At 40.7% G+C, this 18,610-nt stretch overlaps 1 protein-coding gene across 20 annotated transcripts in view; it reads right to left on the bottom strand.

The window, feature by feature from the left end:
- Positions 1-18,610, bottom strand: part of tjp1a (tight junction protein 1a) — a 118,733-nt gene that overhangs the window by 26,672 nt on the left and 73,451 nt on the right. For 10 of the 20 annotated variants that reach the window (XM_035999527.1, XM_035999525.1, XM_035999536.1 and 7 more), the window contains 8 exons: positions 5,200-5,256; positions 4,086-4,210; positions 2,834-2,936; positions 2,240-2,579; positions 1,940-2,046; positions 985-1,153; positions 644-779; positions 185-196 (listed from right to left, as the gene is read on the bottom strand). In XM_035999527.1, the coding sequence (XP_035855420.1) occupies positions 185-196; positions 644-779; positions 985-1,153; positions 1,940-2,046; positions 2,240-2,579; positions 2,834-2,936; positions 4,086-4,210; positions 5,200-5,256 (1,049 nt within the window). The remainder of the gene's footprint in view (positions 1-184; positions 197-643; positions 780-984; positions 1,154-1,939; positions 2,047-2,239; positions 2,580-2,833; positions 2,937-4,085; positions 4,211-5,199; positions 5,257-18,610) is intronic. The other 10 variants (XM_035999540.1, XM_035999533.1, XM_035999530.1 and 7 more) reach the window with 3 other exon arrangements.

Raw genomic sequence — 18,610 nt, forward strand, 5'->3', positions numbered from 1 at the left:
TTGTCATCTTGTCCGATTCAACCAAGCTATCTTATTCTTGCCAGGTAAGCATAAAATGCCCAAGCTCCACACAGACAGATAAACTATAGTCACTTACATGTCTTCCTCTAGCTCTCCTTTGCCATCTATGTTTGTCAGCTACAAGAAGCTATGCAACCTCTAAACTACGAGAAAGATAACTTACTGAAAGCTCCAACTTGCAGTAAAAAAAGGACAAAGAGACATTACAGGCATTACAAAAAATTGAAAGGACAGGAGTATATGCATGTAAAAACTATGAAATGGCATTGCATTAATTCAATTTGCATTATAAAATATAGATTGTATTTCAATCACTAATGTTTATTCTATTTGCACGAGTAATGGCAACACATGTATCCCAGTACTCTCCCAGAGCAAGGCTTTATTGGAACTCAGTCATGGCTCCAGAGGGAGTGTGATGGTTTAAGCATGCAATGTCTTTATCTATTGATTTATGCATTAGTGGTGCAAGCTACTTACTCAGCACCCAACAACCCGTGGGTGTGAATATTATGTATGAGGTTGGAGTGGTGGGAGTAGGGATGTATGACTGTGGCATGTGTGAAAGCTGTGTCCCATCAGCACATTTGCAGTCAGATGTGTGCATGTGTACTTTGCTTACCTGCCATTGCTGATCTGCCGCGGTGAGTGACGGAGAAGGTCCGATGGTTCGGACCTGTCAGGCGAACGTGATCGACTACCTCGTCCGTGGGATCGATTGGAATGGTCTGATGTCAGTGAGTGTATTTCTGAAATGTCTGAATTTGAAATTAAATATGTATAAGCCTTTAATCAATGACATGAATCAAGATACATTTAGAATAACAAGACACATCTTATTAAGCACTTCTTTCTCAGTGCTTAAAAAAAAATACAGATGTAAGTGTAAAAACATTGTCATGGCGTATGCAATCAAGTGCTAGCTGCATCCAACAAGGCACTGCTACACGTCTGTTGTCTCACCATCTCTATCGGAGTTATTGGCTGATGGGATGCTGTCATCAAGGTCGGGAATGTTGAGCAGCGTGGCTCGATCATCTCTCTGCACCACCATTTTCAACTTGCCCTTTGACCTCTCAATCAGCTTCTTGGCATCTATTAGTGATAGGTTCTCTGTAACGGTGCCATTGATCTGCCAGAGGAAGAGGAGAGGGTCAGCATGAGAAATGAAAAGACAAGTCATCTTCACTGCACATCTTTCTGTAGACCTCACGATGTGCTTTTAAAAAATATGGGATCATGACAAGGCAAAAAGGAATTGTGAGTTGTTCTCCCTGACATTAGCAATAATGATGTCTAGGAGGCTATAAATAAGGATTTAGGATTGCAATTCTTTTAGTGCTGTCAGAGATGAGTCCACAAAAAATTGTATTGCAATTTACACAATATATTAAATAAAACAAAACTTTATTATCTTTATTCAAGCATTTATTTCTCTTGTCCAGCAATCACATTTCGACTAGAAAATGTCTCTGTCTCTCTTCATAACAATTGATACAGTAAATTGGATTTTGAATGCATCTTTGTAACGTGAAGGATTTTTTTTTTCTCTCCTCAGAGAATAGATTGAGTGGTTAAAAATACAAAGGAATAATGGAATGTGCGGTATTCCTGTTAGTGAGCCTGCATACTAATGAACTGTGACTTCACTGTGAGTCACGTTCAGCCGCTCACAGATTACCACAGCAGACTATTGAACGTTTTCAGTGAAACTTGATACGCCCTTCTCTTTCACCCCATCTCACTCCTTTTATTAGTGACATTATTTAATGCTATCTTTTACATTCAATAATCATTCTAATGAAAATAATTTAAAAAATGTTCAGTTCATTTCCACATTACTGTGTTTTATCCACTATTAAAACCTCTGTCTTACCCATAGGCTCATTCATGCAAACACTGCTCTCTTTTCACTCACCTTAAGTACAACATCTCCCTCCTGGATGTTTCCATCTCTGGCAGCAAGGCTCTCAGGAGAGATGTCCTTCACAAAGATGTGGCTGGCCAACCGCAGTCCATATTCTACTTTCAGAGTTAATAAGCATAACAAAGTAAAATTAACAGGGCACATCAAATTAACTTATCACTTGGTTCTCTACAAATATAATTAACAGACTAGTCAACATTAAAGTCTGACTGACCTTTACTGTGAGTACCAGTAAAGCTGAGTCAACATGCATAGTCAACTCTTTAGGTGCTTGGACATTGTGTTGCTCACCTTCATTTTTGCGGGACTTGACAAGAGTGACCTTGGCAGGCCTGGGTGGAGCAGAGGAGGTTTGTGATCGGCGATCAGAGCGTGGTGAGATGCTCCTCTCCCGCGAGGCACTGTGGTCCCGCCTGCCACTGTTGCTACGCTCACGATCACGACGCCTGCCAGTGCCAGTGCCAGTGCCAGTGCCTCCACTTGCTCCTCCATAGGTACTTTGGCTACCATGCCCACTGTGGTGGTCATGGCCATCATCCTCATCACTGTCTTCTTCCTCGTGCTCTGACATCGTCTCCCTGTCCCCTGGCCGAGAAACGGGAATCTGCACTTTCCTTTTCCGACGAATAGTCTTGGAATAGACAGAAAGTTTTGAGTGTTAAAGAAAAAAACAAACAAAATCCAAGTTCCTGTTTAACTGGGATAAAATACACAAAGTAATTAAAAACAACAACAAAAAATTACAGTTTCCAAAACATTCTGTCAAACAGCAATAAGAAGTGATTGGACCCCTGAAATCAAGCCTTTGTAACATCAGGGGTCACTGGGAATCACACAATGTTACACAAATTCAGGTTTGGTAGATATCTTCAAAATCAAACTTACTATCTTTGCATTTTTGCCACTCTTTCGGAGCTGCTGCACTGCGTAGGCATGCTCTACGTTGTCCATAGAAACTGCATTGACCATCACCACTCGATCATTTTCTCTGAAACAATAAAAAAAAAAAATCAATTAACAATGTCTCAACAGTTGTAGAGATCTATGCTCATCTATATAAATCATACCAGGGTGGTTGTATGCCTCTGCCAACCAGTCAAGTTGCAGTTTACATCAATGTCTGTCCAGACTTACATAATACATATAGTCAAGACTTTGACACAATTTAATAAAAGGTATTAGGTGTATTTTTGGCGACACATGGATGCTTCACACGCATCTTCAACCCCGGCAGCACAGAAGATCTATACAATCACCACAGTTTCAATATTAATGTCACCAATTCAGTTTTCGACCAAATGTCTCCCCTTCAGTTCCTGAGGTATGGTGTTGAATAATGCTCAGAAAAGCCTTATTATATATATATAACATTACAATGCCACACTCAAGTTGATTTTTGGGATATAAAATATCATCACTTCATCATTTTATCCTATTAGACATTTGTGTAAAAAATTCTTGAGTTATGGCCAAAAACACATTTTGTGAGGTCACAGTGACCTCGACCTTTGACCTCCAAAAATCTAATCAGTTCATCCTTGGGTCCAAGTGGAAGTTTTGACAAAAATTTGAATTGTGCAACAAGGCAGGCCTGCATGGTTTTTCCAGGAAATGACTGTAAAGATTTACAAATAATATGTTTATGCCATTTACTCTCTGACTGGGACGTTTTGGGACTGATGAGCAGGATTGCTATGGACGAAGTACATAAGGCAAGGCTGGTAAGAGCAAATTACGTTTAACTATGTATCTAGCTAATTTAAATAGCTCACATTACTGTATTGGGTTAACAATTAATATAATTTAATATTTTATGTGGCGTTTTCTTTTGTGGGGTGCAAATGTTCCACAAAAACAACTTCCTTCCAGAGACTATTTTGCAGAGCTACCGTCGCTGCATCGGAACATAGCGCCACCCAAGACGATTGTGATTGTTTTAAAGAAATGCAAACAATCCTGTGATATAACAAGAATGGGACGGACTAACAGATGGACAACCCACTGTCGCCAGTGCAGAGGCATAATAAAATGGAACGAGAGAGATATTTAATAGGAGCTTAGTTTATCTAATTCTGAGGTCAAACTAACAGTGTTCCTACAACCCACAAAATATGAATGATAATAGTCAAAGACTTACTGTAGCAATCCCTCTGCAGGACCTCCTTTCAGCACATCAGATATCACAATGGACGTCTCCCCACTCTGGAAATGAGGGTTGTCTCGTCCACCTGAGATGGCAATACCAAACCCAAACCCTGGGGCCTACACACACAGAAATGTACACAACACTGACTAATATGGCATAACTGACAGATAAATTATAAGTGACACTGCTGTTTAAGTCAAATAAAGTCATGGGCTTTAAAAGACTGGGGCATTTACTGTAGACAAGAACAAACATATGCATTTGCAAGTTATTTTGCTAATTTTCAAAGAGGTTTGAGGACTGCTGTTTTTTTCCTACGCAAAAGGCAGCACCAAGGGAGCAAACCATGTGATGTAAATGGCTAATCTTACAACCACAACAACACAGGAGAACCGCAGGCCACATCGGGCTGCTCATTCAGCCTCAATAAAGCCGCTACTAATTAGATTACAGCAAGCTGGCCAGTCTAGACAGGTGCTCTATACAATCCCAATGCACAACAGCATTAACTAACTGCAGTTTACTGTCTCAAAGTTAATTCAGAAATTCAGCATACAAGACAATGAGTATATACTGTATATTTATCAGCCATCTCTGGGGGAATACGGCTTTGAATAGTTTGATAGTTAACCTTATAATGTTGATTGTGCCAGAGGGGGGTAATCAGTTATGTGCACCGGTACAATCTATCATAATTATATGTGACTTTACACAGGACAAAAAGCACATGGACTAAAGCCATCATCCCCCTCATTCCCTGGAGTTGGGTTAAGGAGAAAAGTATGTTGCCAACAGGAAGGAAGTGAAATGAAGTAGTAAGGATGTGAATGCTGATTTCAGTCTTCCTTAGCCTTGTTTCCTGCCATCTGGGTTCCTTGACTATTGTTTCACTACCACACATCCTGCTGCTACAGCTGGCCCTCTCAGTACAGAGAGAGAAGCGAGATGGATGGGCAGAGAGAGACAGGGATGAAAAAGTGAAGAACACACAAGACATATTTCAGTATTAGGATGCCCAAAGGCAGAGGGAAAAAGACAAAAAAGAAGAAAGGGTAGAGTGGATGTAAAGTAGATGGTGATGTAAATAGTGGTTGTAAACACTTACTCTGTGAAGGGTCACTGTGTGCTGTTCCCATATGACAGTTTCCTCCATCGCTGCACTCTGCAATGCAAGAAACAAGAGGGAAATGATCAATATCCTGAGGCCAATTGTGTATGTATGTATTGTACATATTCAAATATTACAATCATTTTGCAACAAATACTGTCTTTGTAGACTTGTAGACAAAGAATTAAAAATACCTGTCCATATATTGCAGTCCAATTTGACTTTTTATTATGTATGTATTTACCCGTGTTGTGTTCTTTTGTGTGTGAAGGAGTACTAACTTAATGCAGGCACATTTAACCAGCGTGCAAGACATACCTACACCCAATATGCCATTAAGTCCTAAAAATCTGCAAACAAAACATTGTTTATATGTAGCTTTAGATAAGCGTGACAGTCTAAAAACTACATGCACACTTAGTTTTTCCATATCCTGTGCAGCTTCAGTAGACAGAGTTGTTGTTCGGCTACCAGCAAGGTAGACTATTTGCCCGACTAAGTCCGGGAGTCCTAAAAGTCTACATGTGAAAAGATTATGAATGACAGCAGCATGAGTAAACTGCCGGCAGAGACTGACTGAGGTTCACAACACTGAGTAAACATTCATATATTATTCCTGGCTGGGTCATCTGAGAGAGCTGAAGCAAAGAAGGTATTTAGCTGCTCCTCTGACCTGCCACACTGGATTAAACTGATGCTCGGCAGGCATCTTTTGCTTTCAGTCATTCTCCAAATCAGTTAAATCACACAGGTTTCTCTTTTTGCATGATCTTTTATCATAGGCTTTTTATTTTATATTACTCCACATGAAGCACGAAAAATGCTAGAAAAGTCACAATTTGAAACTATAAGAATGTCAGGGTTTTTTCCTGGCTCAGAATGGGCCTTTTTTTTGTTTTTGTTTTTGTTTTGTTTTTTGGGGGGGGGGGGTGTAAAAAAACCTATATTTATGGCAAGGAAATCTCAAAATTCTGGTGGCAGGTAACAATACAAAATTCAAAATATAATGGAATATCATTATATTCAGTATTCCAGTAAGGGGGCTTCCACATCCGGGACATGGGTCCAGATAGACTACACTTGACCCCAAAGTCCAGTTGTTTAATCAGCAGGCCTAGGAACAGGGCTTATCGTCACTTTTTTTAAGTTGAAAAATGTAGGATTGACTTACATGCTACTTATTGCTACTGCTTTTACTGCTAATTTGTACAATAATACAATCATGTTATGGATACAAAACGTTATGAAGTGCAATGTTTTCTACATTATATTGATCAAAAAATGATCAGTAATGTTGAGCCTACAGTGTAACGGACCACCATAGTTCATGCATACATGTGAACCGCGGATAAATTGCAGAGTTTAACCTTCATAGTGAAAAAAGTGACACTACATGAATGGGGCACAGCAGAAAGACGGCGTGGAACGACGCCGCTTGTTCAGGGTTTTCATGTGTACTCCTGTAGGCCTACACTTCGCATTAGGTGTTAAAACCAACTGTACCAAAACACCAAATTGGACTACTATTTAATGTGACTACGAGACATTTTTTAAACGGTCATGAAACTGTCTAAATTTAATACTGATGCCATCAGACGGCCATCAGCAGCGGCTTGCCCCCAGAGCACTGAGCTATAAACCTCTTTGGGGGTCGCCAAAACTTTCTCTATTCAGGAAAAACAGACACTCCTAAATGTGTGTCTCAAAGCACTGTTTTTTTAACTCCCAGAGTGCTATGTCCCCAGCTTTAAATTACAGCTTTACTCTGCTTCCCTCCAGCTGATGAAGCAACACTGCTGTCCTGTCTGTCTGTCTGTCTCTCTCTCTGTCTGCCTGCAGGGAGTGATGGTACTGCTGTCTGTGGCATAGTGCTGAGCACAGTCCAATGTGGCAGGGGAAGGATTAGGAAAAGACATAAACACCACCACACGTGGCAGGGTGCTCATTTACTACAACTTCTATTATCAGCTTTTTTTAAATAACACCCCTTGTCATCTGTCCACCCTACCATTGTGATAATTTCACTCCTTCACCCCTTAATCATCATCTAATCCCCAAACCATCTCACTCATCATCTTCAACATCATTACTGTCATCACCTTTCCTTAACCTAACTACACAGTTCACACCAGGTTCACACTGCAACGCTGCCAATGGCATGTGATGAGGACACAGAGCAAGAGCTAGCTGATGAGAGTGTCTGACATTTTACTTTTTAGACATGGCCAGACACATAATACTGTAGGTTTGTTGGGAAAAAGACTAAACTGAATACAAATAAGAAAAGGTTTCCTAGATACTTAGATTTGTCTAAAAAGGATAAAAAAAGAAACTGTCATTTGAGTTTCAAATAATAAGTCACTTTTTAAATGACAAAGATAAAACTATTAGTCAAGTATTCGATCAAACGTAAATCAATTGTCTATTATGAATAATCGATTAATTAAATAGTAATACAAATAATTAAAAGTCCTTTTCCAAGCAAAAATGACAAACACTTGCTGGTTCGGGCTTCTCAAATGTGAGCTGCATTTCTTTATCTTAAAAGACAATAAATTTAATATTTTGGGGTTTGGGGCTACCAATAGAACACAACAAGCAATGTCATCCCGGTCTCTGGGAACTTGTAGTGGGTATTTTTTTCCCACTATTTTCATATCACTTTTGAAAAAAACAATTCACTGATTCATCAAACAAATAATAGACAGATTAATTGACAATGAAAACAATCCTTAGCTGCAGCCCTAAACTTCATTACTGTGAATATTCACATTTACGTTAAGAGTAATTTGTTCCCCAATAACCTTTGTTTACACAAGTCACAGCTTTTAAATGTCAGAGTAATGTCCAGAATAAGGTGTGGTGACCTACAGGTAAACAATGCAGGGTCATCTAGCCTAAAAGAGTCACTAGGCTCAAATTTAGCTGACACACAACATCATTCGGCAAGGCGCTGCATTGCCCAATCACATGTATGCAAGAGCACAATCCTGATGGATTACTTTATAATAACAATGCTGTATTTCTCCTATTTAATACTTGTTTAATTCTTTACAAAAGATAAAATTGTAATAACTTTTCAGAGTTGTAAAATCATGGCAGTGTGTATTACAAACTGCAGTGTTTGGGCATCTGATAAGCCTTTAAACGCATCAATCTGTAACTTAACTGGACATCCTGGATCATATTTGATTGTTCACTGGTACCTAAACAACATACAACCACCAGCGCAGCCCCCTGCACTGTTTTAACACAGGTCTGTTTTCAGTCTGAATTCCACACCAAAGTAAAGGCCTGTGACAGTAACCTATGCATACTGTAGGTCTCCTATTCTGTGTTTGTGCTTCAATCTTTTCAGTTGGCCTGAACCTCTAGAATACACAGTTAACCCTTTCACCCTAATTTCCATGCCAGCTCTGTGTGGATGTTATTTATGTCCATAATTGGCGCAAAGGGCTTGGGTGTTCCCCCTCTCTTTCTGCTTCCCCTCCTCCCCCTCCCTTGTCTGCCCCTGCGACTCCCACAGTAATGACACTTTTGTGTGAAGGGACCTGACCCATTTAACCACGGCTCCCCCCCGACATTCCCAAACACATCCATTCCTCTAAAGTGTTTTGTGATATATTCATCCATCCGTTCATCCATTCATTCATCCAACAGTCCAGGCAGACAGGCGGGGCTACACTATGAGAAACAACAGCGTGTTGGGCTCATGTGACCAGGCGGTCAGGCGGTCAGGTGGCCTCGTCCTTGAACTGTGGGGTGCACCGATTGGCAGGGAGAGGGAGGAGAATGAGGAAGATAGCAAGGCTGTGGGCTGCTTATACAACATACATATACAGTACCAACGGACAGGGAATATAAAACTGTAGAGGATGACATGTTGAATGACATGTTCCTTTTTATTCCCTGCTCTTTTCTCTCCTGCCATCTCTCACACACGCACAAATTAATGCTAACCATTACACCAAATCCCTATTCAAAAGCAAGCCAAGACAACAAAAAGACTTTTAAATCTTTGTGTAAAACATATTTTGCTCAAACAAATCTAAAACCCTCTGAAAACTGTCCTACACACCCACACTCCTAAACACTAATTGTAAGCCTTGCAAGGGAGGGCAGTATGTAAGAGTGTATGTATAAAAGCATATACATGCTTGTACCAGTAAGAGGTCATAGATCAGGTGTATGAGTCATAAAAGAGACAGGAGATTAATAGCATGGTTTTAATTACATTTCTATGTAACATTTGAGTGGGTGCTGTATTAGAGAAAGAGAGATTTTCTGTTAAGTATCTTGCATATTGCAGCATTGCAGTCGCACGTCCCATCACATGAAAAAGGGCTGAAAATAATCTATTATTTGCTCACACTGTTATACTGCTTAGTTTGGTTTTAATACATTAAATGGATTATAACAATATCACACATATTAGTAATTTCAATGTTGCAAAGGAGTATGTTCAGCTTGTGAGTGGAAAGAGCCTTGCACTTGACAGATTTACAGAACAACCAAGATGGTTTGTGAGTTAGGACTGAGGTATGATAGGTAGGTATCATCAGGTATCTTACATAGGTAAGATGTTTTTATCTTAAAAAAACAGATTCTCTATTGATGATGACATCTGCGGAGACTCTGATGCTATCAAAAGAATAATAAAGGCTACAGTGTTTATGACAGATAAAATGTAAACTGGGGGCGCCCAGATAGCTCAGTTGGTAGAGCGGGCGCCCATATATAGAGGTTTACTCCTTGACGCAGCGGGCCCGGGTTCGACTCCAACCCGACTCCAATGCCCTTTGCTGCATGTCATTCCCCCTCTCTCTCCCCTTTCATGTATTCAGCTGTCCTGTCAAATAAAAGCCTAAAATGCCCAAAAAATAATCTTGAAAAAAATGTAAACTGGTGACAGCCAAGAGAGTCCATCTCTTAGGCTGCTTAGAATATCACTCCGCTGGGACTACGGCTTAGTCTCAGATTAAATTATTATTAGTATTAGTAGTAATTAATCACTGCAATGTAAATTGATGATTAATAGGACGGCTGACTGAGTGTGAGGTAAAAGCAGCAGTGTTTCCCACAGGACCATGTGAGACTGTGATGGGTAAACCTCGGACTCTCTAGGGGGGTCTGGGGGCAACGTTCCCCCAGAAGTAAATGCATCAATCTGGTGCACTTTTAGAGCAAAATAAAGAACGTTGTGCTCTTGTTAACAAGTTTGTGTTCTTGTAAACAATTTAATTATAAACAGATTGGTTGTGTAGATATGAATGGTGATGATGACACGAGAAAAAGTCACACCCACAAAGCATGGTAAATGAGACAAAGTTTAACGCAGTTCACAAATGGTCAAAACAAATTGACCAGAGCAGTGGTTCGCAAACCTTTTTCAATCATGTTTCATCTAAGTACCCCCTTACCAGCACAAAACATTTTTGGTCGGAAAAAAAGCCCAGCTATATAAAAGAGGCACAATACAGAGCTGCGCCATCAGTGTCTGAGCACTAATATTGTAACTGAAAAACACTTAAATGTTACATTTCAAAAAACACTAAATTCATTTATTATTATATATAATTATTTTAAGAATAATGAATGATTGATATTTTTTAAATTAACATATTATAAGAAGTGTAAAAATGTGTCTAGGTAGTTATGGGAAACACTGAAGCAGGGTAGAAAGCAGACAGTAACAGAGCACAAGTTATGTGTTGTCTTAGTTTTACTGAGACGTGAGAAGAAAACAAACAATTCACTTTAACCGAGTGAATTTCAACAGCAAATTCAAATGGGATGTGGCTTATCTTTTATTAAACAAAAACCCACAAAGAGGAATGTTCTGTGTGGAAAGGTAGCTCAGTGTCAAATGGTAATTTGGTGATCTCATGTACTTTGTTGCGGGAACATTTTAGATCATGCAAAAGCAAAGACCATAGAACATGTTGGGCCAAAACAAACATGAACACATTTTTTTCTGGAGTAAAGAAATAATAAAAAATACTGATGGTAACAAAGGATGCGGTTTATCTCTGAAGTCACAGAGTTGTGTGAAACAATGGTGTGCTTGATGTTGCACAAACTGACGGCAGCCTAGTGTATTTATACATCCATATTAGTCAGACTTGAGCTCTGGCCAGCAAGGCCCAGGGCTGGGAAACAAAGAGCAGCCACCAAACACACATGTGTACTTGTCCACACACACACACACACACACACACACACACACACACACACACACTAACACTAACACTACAGGCCCTCATTGTTCAAGTTACAGCCAGCCAAGCTTGGCCCTGCCTGGCCCACCATAACACAGTCCAGTACAGAAGATAACAGCTCACTAAGGCTCTTCAAAGGCAGAGACTAATCCAGTTCTTTGGGGCATACTGATGAACGGACTGGAAAAATGTGTGATGAAATGGACAATAATAACCTGCTGCAGAAAGCTATGATAAATAGGGTCAGGTCAAGCATGCAAGTCTTCACACATGCCTGTCAGTCTCTGTAGTCATTAAACATGTTCACATTTACATAGAAACTGCACAAACTGAGTACACACCTGCCAACATCTTAAGAATCAGTGCACTATAAGACCATCCATTCTGCAACCAAATGAAAAGTCAGCTGATGAGTATTAATGAACTTTTGGGAAATAGAAGCATTCAGCCAAAAACAGACACAAACATGTGGACCTGGTTCCCATATACCCAGTTGGCAGCACTGACTACACAAAAGTGTTGTCAAACACATCCCTAAATACCTCTAGTTTTTTCTCATCCAAGAGAATTAACTTTATCAACTTAAAAAGGAAAATTAACAAAGCAGTAGGTGACAATGAGATCATCTTAAGAGTAATGTCATGGGCTAAGAGGAGGTTTGGATGAAGTGCAATACAAGCTCTTCAGTGCTTTACCAATGAAACTGTTGTCCAGCAGGCCATTACTCACCACCTCCCTTCTTCTAACTTCCCTTCATCTGAACCACAGGAATGTTTCACACAGTGGGCGTATCAAATACAAAGTCTAAGATGCAGTATTTGACAAAAATACACAGGATGAAAATGTGGGAGAAGTGAAAAAAATATATATTTCTGCTATTTAGAGAGAAAAATTCATTACAAACGTCAGATTATTCTGAGGTAAAGATACTGAGCAATGGGGCTAGCAGCAGCAAGTGTCTAGATGACAACAAATGTGAGGTGAAGTCCTGACAAAGCTTTAGGTCAGTGTGTCTGCTCTTTTCTGATAGCCTGAGGCAGGATGTAAGCAAGAGCAGCCACATCACCCACAGGAAAACACTCACTTCCTGTTTGCAGGAAATAGCTTCAGCTTCCAGAGAAATCCCTGTTCACACTATTGAAAATTCCTTCTAGTATACTCACCTCATCTTACGGCTTGCAACCTAAAGAGTCTCACTCCAGATTTAGAGAGCAAGTGGTGGATTCCTCTCACCGTGTTTTTATTCAATACACCAAGGTCGCACTATCAGGCACTACTGTAAACACACACACATGCACAACTTCAACCGGGAATACTCAAATATAAGCCCTTTATCGTACAATTAAAAAAGTTAAAATGTCATCATGGTGTACTGCAGAGAGGTCAAAACCCTGCAACAAAACCTGGGTAGATGCATGTATTAGAGGAGAGGAAAAGAGAAAAGTTCAGAACAACATTTAGGGATCAACTCTTACTCCTAATTTCCACCGGCTACGGAACGGCTCCGGAATGGCGGCGGAGTCAATAGGTTTCCATTAAAGTCAAAGTGTGTATTTCCACTGACTGCAGAACGGCTGCGTTCCGACTGTGTCCCAGCTCCGGCGGTCCGCAGCCCTCCGGAGCAGATACACAGAGCTTCTATTTTTGCCGGATGCTGGAGAGCTCCGCAGCAATTGAGCACAATTCAGATTGTGTGGGACAGGAAGTCGAGCACAGAAACAAAATAAAACATCCAGTTAATTTTCAAAATAAAATACACTGTGCTCACGGTGGATCATATTTCCCGCACTACACCTTGAAAACACAGCAGAGTCGTTTCCCCTCTACTCTTCTGGATGGAAACAAACTGTTGTTGGTTTTGTGGTTCTATTCTACGTGAATTTGCGAGATCTCGTGGGTCCTTGTGACTTCAGCTGTCAGTCATGGCCGCGGACATTCCGTAACAAATCCGGACCTGGTGGGTATTGAAGAACGGCGGAGCACGGAGCCGTTCCGCAGCCGTTCCACAACCAGTGGAAATTAGGAGTTAGACTGGCAACTTATGGAACCACCACCCTGTGGCAGCAGCTCTCCCCGTCACTGGGCCAATTGTATCCACGGTAGCTGTATCTTCCTTCTTACAGGACCCAAAGGAAAGAGTGGGGCAGCAGTACACTCAAGCAACACATTATAAGAGACACAGATAAGCTCTTTCTGGAGGGCAAGCACTCAACAGCAAACACATGCAAATGTATTAAAGCCTCTAATGTAAGCTTTTACATTCTGTCTTTCAGATTAGTGTGTACTGTGCTGTCCTGTGGAGCACACATAAAATAACAAACCAAACAAAATTTCTGCCATCATTAAACAGATGAATTTAGCAGCAGCCATTTTTAGGGCAGGTTGTGACTGTGAAGGGAGGAGAGAGGGCTGCAAGTGTGTGCAAACATATCATGGGTGTGCAGATGAGGGCAAGTAGCCAATAGGCAAATGACAATGACGATGATGATGTAGAGCCTCCATCAGCAATGATGTACTGTTGTGCTGACATGCTTAAGTATGCCTGGGTTAATTAGTCTCAAACAGCAGCTCTACTCTGCCAGGCAGCTCCCTGAAAACCCCTCCATCAGGACTCTCCTCAACATATTACACATACACACACACACACACACACACACACCTCTGATGAAAACTATCTGACACAGAGTCACTGCTAGATAGTGAGGGTAGGAATAAAATACAAAACCTATAATCCATGCTTTTGGATTAAAACGTTAATCTGAGCCATGCTTCCCTCTGAAGTCTACTGTTGCTGTCTCATGAAAGCAAACAGAGTGAAATGGATAGGACGACGGATGGATGGGTGGACAAATGGCAGAATGTGGAACTGAGAACAGTGTAATGTTAGCAAGCAGGTTCCTTACAGCATCGGTCTTACACATGCCTCATACTTAACTGTTGTAGCTGTCTGCCAATTTAGCTGATAAGTATGTCTATGTTTTAACAAATCTTTAATAACGTGATTGTGATCAAATCTGCCATTGACGACTCCAGGTATTTCTTGCTAAAAACAACACTAATCACCTTTGTGCGATGTCAAACTAGTGCAAAAATTCCAAACCCAGTTTGCCGTTCATCGCCCACTAGGGGTGGAACGGTACATGTATTCGTATTGAACCGAAACGGTACGGGCGTCTCGTTTCGGTCCATGAATTTACACGCAGAATACACAGTATAAAAATAAATAAAACTTGCGTGCAAATTAATTAATGTAATGCGGAACTACTGTTAGACACGTGTTTCTTAGGGACACCTAATCTGTAGCCCTGCCCTTAGCTCGGAAGCTCCCGAGCTCCGCCTACATGTTGAGTCAGTAATACATCCATGGAGTCAGTCAGTCCAGTGAGTCCACATGAAGCAAACTAGTCCCTTCCATATACAACCAAACACTGACGTAGCTGTATCCCTTCTCGCCTCGACCACAAATGGCCTCCAGGCCCGTTTGCTTCGCTGTTTGCTCCGGTATTAGCTGTTAGCTCCGCCGTTAGCTGTTAGCTCCGCTGTTTGCTGCTAGCTCCGCTGTCAGCGTGTGAAGCTAACGCCACAATTCGCCAACTGCTCTGTGTAACCGAAGCGATGATCTCTGAGGCATACAAGTCTGCAAGACACATCGAGACTAGTCCACATAGTGCAAATACGTTGTCCTATTTGCAGGCCTCTAATTTAAGGGTGTCCCGCTGTCCTGGGGATGGAATATAGAAAATAGGGGCCCCCCCAATACAATATTACCATCATACTTATGTCACGATACGATTAGGGCTGCAGCTATCGATTATTTTAGTAATCGAGTATTCTACCAATTATTCCATCAATTAATCGAGTAATCGAATAAGAAATACTTTTGTTTTATTGAAGAGCAATAATAAACAATAGTTTGGTTTAATTTTCGGAAAAGCTACATTTTTATTGCCTACATTGCTTACAATATCATCTCTCAAAAAAACTAAACATATTAAGTGCATTTAAGTGCCATATTACATTGTTTTTAAAGAAAACATTTTCTGAAATGTAATTACAACCTCAAACTAAGGCATACATTAAACATACATAAACATTACCATAAGTTGTTAACTTAACTTACAGAACTACAAGTTTCAACCTGAGACTGATCTGTAAATAGGCCTATATGTAAATATTAGTTATACTCAACCTATTTTCATTTATATATTTGATTACAATGTCACACAACTCTGTTACACTTATGCTAGTAGATCGTTGATCAGCTGTTTCTCTGTAAAGAGAGAGTGAGAGAAAATGGTGCGCAACAATCAGCTGTTTTTCCGAAGGGATAGTCAACAAGTCAGCTCTTTAGATCAAATTGTGGTCACCACTACGTATTTTCTTGTCTTTGTTTTTGATAGTTGTTGTGTTTGGTGTAGTTTCATCGTCCATACGACTCTGTGATTTACTTTTGTCGGGTCCGCTTCATGGAATGGATGATTAAGTTAGACTCAATGTTTTCTTTTGAGATGCTGAAGCATTGACGTTGTGCTATTATTGTGGTAAGCTAGTTCCATTTTGAAGTAGACACACTGTACACACTGAGTTTTCTTTTTAATTACGTTTGAACTGATTCCAAACTTTGGACACTTTTTGTCGTTTTCTCCAGCCTGCCGCTTCTCTTAGCCCCTCACTATTTACGCTCTCTTTCTTCATTTTGTAATCTGCGGCATCAGTCTTCATGACATGTCGCTAGCAGCGTCAACCCTGTGTGTGACAGTAATAATCATCCGTGCGGAAACACTGTGAGCGATACAACGTTGGTAACGTTGATTAAATGAAGCTTCGAGGCAAATCATTTTGCATCGATGATTTTTAGTAATCAAATTATTCGAGTTACTCGAGGAATCATTTCAGCCCTAGATACGATATTATTGCGATTTTAAACATATTGCGATATTCTGCGATATATTGCATTGATTATTATGTTTTTTCCCAACTTCAAATTATGAATCTATATTTTACCAACTACCTCTTGCACACTGACAGTCACACCTGCGGAACTTATCAGGAAATAAAACTCAACTGCACCATCTAGTGGACTGAAAAACAATTGATTTTATTAATCTAGTACTAAAAAGTTAATTTCTCATGTGCAATTTACAGTGTTTCCCATACATAGGTACTACTTGGGTGCCACGCCCAGGTAGATTGAGACCTGCCCAGGTTTTACAGCGGACACAGACCAGCAGCCTCCAGCCCCCCCCCTTCGTGAAGTTGCACGCCACGTGCATTACAGCGTCAACGCTGCACTTCAGGCAGAGGCTATCGTTAGTAGTAGCATGCAGCTGGTAGTCTTGCGGTGGGATTTATTGTACTAATAAAACCGTAGAAATAACACGGCCACACCGCTGTGAAAGCTCCCCGAACGTCATTTATCAGAGTCTGGTTGTTACCCCTCTCCACTGCAGTCTCCTCTGCAAGTGTATCTTATAACGGAGCTAACCGGAGCTGACCAGAGTTAACCGTTAACGGAGCTAATCGTTGCTAAACGAGCCTTCAGTTCTCCGTGCCTGCATCCATTAACCGTATTTATGGACTCGAGCCTGAATAAAACTAGCCTGGATGCCAGCCGAACTTAGCTCCGCCCACAACATTTGAGGTCGGGAAGCTCGGTCTGGACTTGATCTGTTGTGGAGCAACTATGATCGAACCAGAGCTGTTTGGACCAATCAAATTGTCAGGGCGGGCTTTATACGATGATGGACAGATGATCAACAGTAACGTAATCAACCACGTCACCAAAGAGCGCTTGGGTTGAATTTGTTTACAACATAGGTGGCTGCCGCTGGAGAATTGAGATGTGTAGATTCCGCCATCGCGTCTGTTATAGAAGATATCGACAGCGCATTCATTTTAAAAGAGGAACAGAGAACCGCGATCAAGGCATTTGTCGATCGGAAAGATGTTTTTGCCGTCATTGTTTTCAAAAAATAGTTTGACTAGTTTATTACTGAACCCGGCCATCACGCGCCGCACTGTCACATCCTGCACCGCCCACCACCACAAGTAATTTCTCAACTTGTGAGAAACACTGATTTATATAATCAAAGATCCATATCGGCGTCCGTGTCCATCAATCAATTAATCCAAACTTTGAGGAATTACTAATCCAAATCAGTTCCACACAGTGGGATATACAGATTTTGAAAAAGAAAGAAGAGCATTGTATTGGTTTGACGCTTGCTCGCTCAGCACACTAAATTTAGCAATGAGAATCAAAATTGGGGAAGAAAAGGTGCATCCCTGGTTCACTGTAGTTGTTTACAAGCAGATTAATTAGCTAAAAGTACTTTGTGTTATTTTCAATGTTCATAAAACTCAATGAAAAAATGATGAAAGTAAAAGCTCTGCTCTGTTGAGTTTTGAATGGGGTTGACTCAGGAGCCTACTAAATTAATATATGACAACTGCCTATTAGGGTGCACGCACGACATTTTACATGACTATACTGTTAATTGTATTATGTCAATTTGCAACGTATATGCTTGATCAAAAATCATAAGTAAAACCTAAAGGTAATGTATTTTCCACTTGAATAAAGTTTGAGCTTCATTGGAGCCTCTGGGTCAGGTTCAGGCTCTGATTATTTACACTGACCACAGAGGAGCTCCACAGAGCTGATGTGCAGCGGACTGTTCTCTGCTATCCACTGACCCAGACACATAGCTAGGCTAGCATCTCATGTGCAGCTTACCAAGCAGCAAAGTCATCTGAGCTCAACCACACTAATTGTTCTCTGCCTAGAGAGACAGGCAGTGAGGATGTCACAGAGTGGTAACTTGTGGTGGTATTCTGACTTTTCAACAATCCTTCCTGTTGGTTTAGCTCAAGCTGTGGGTTTTTCACAAACGTTTCACATAGCCTCTCGGGCAGCACTTCATACTCTTGGGATTTGAGGACTCACCCTCACCAGAGTGATGAGTGTATTTAAGAGCAGTGGCAAAGGTCCAACGCTGGAACGGACACCCAATAACATAAATCTAATTCATGAATATGTCTGTTATTTTCCTCCTTAAAATAAGAACTAAATAAAACACATATAGTTCTTGAACTTATTTAGACTGCACGTTTCGACTCTAACAGCAAGGCAGAAAACAGCAGGTTTAAGATGTGATAAGATAAGATGACTGTTCTTGCTACACAGGCTG

This window comes from Sander lucioperca, chromosome 3 (genome assembly GCF_008315115.2).
Source record: "Sander lucioperca isolate FBNREF2018 chromosome 3, SLUC_FBN_1.2, whole genome shotgun sequence".
Taxonomy (NCBI): domain Eukaryota; kingdom Metazoa; phylum Chordata; class Actinopteri; order Perciformes; family Percidae; genus Sander; species Sander lucioperca.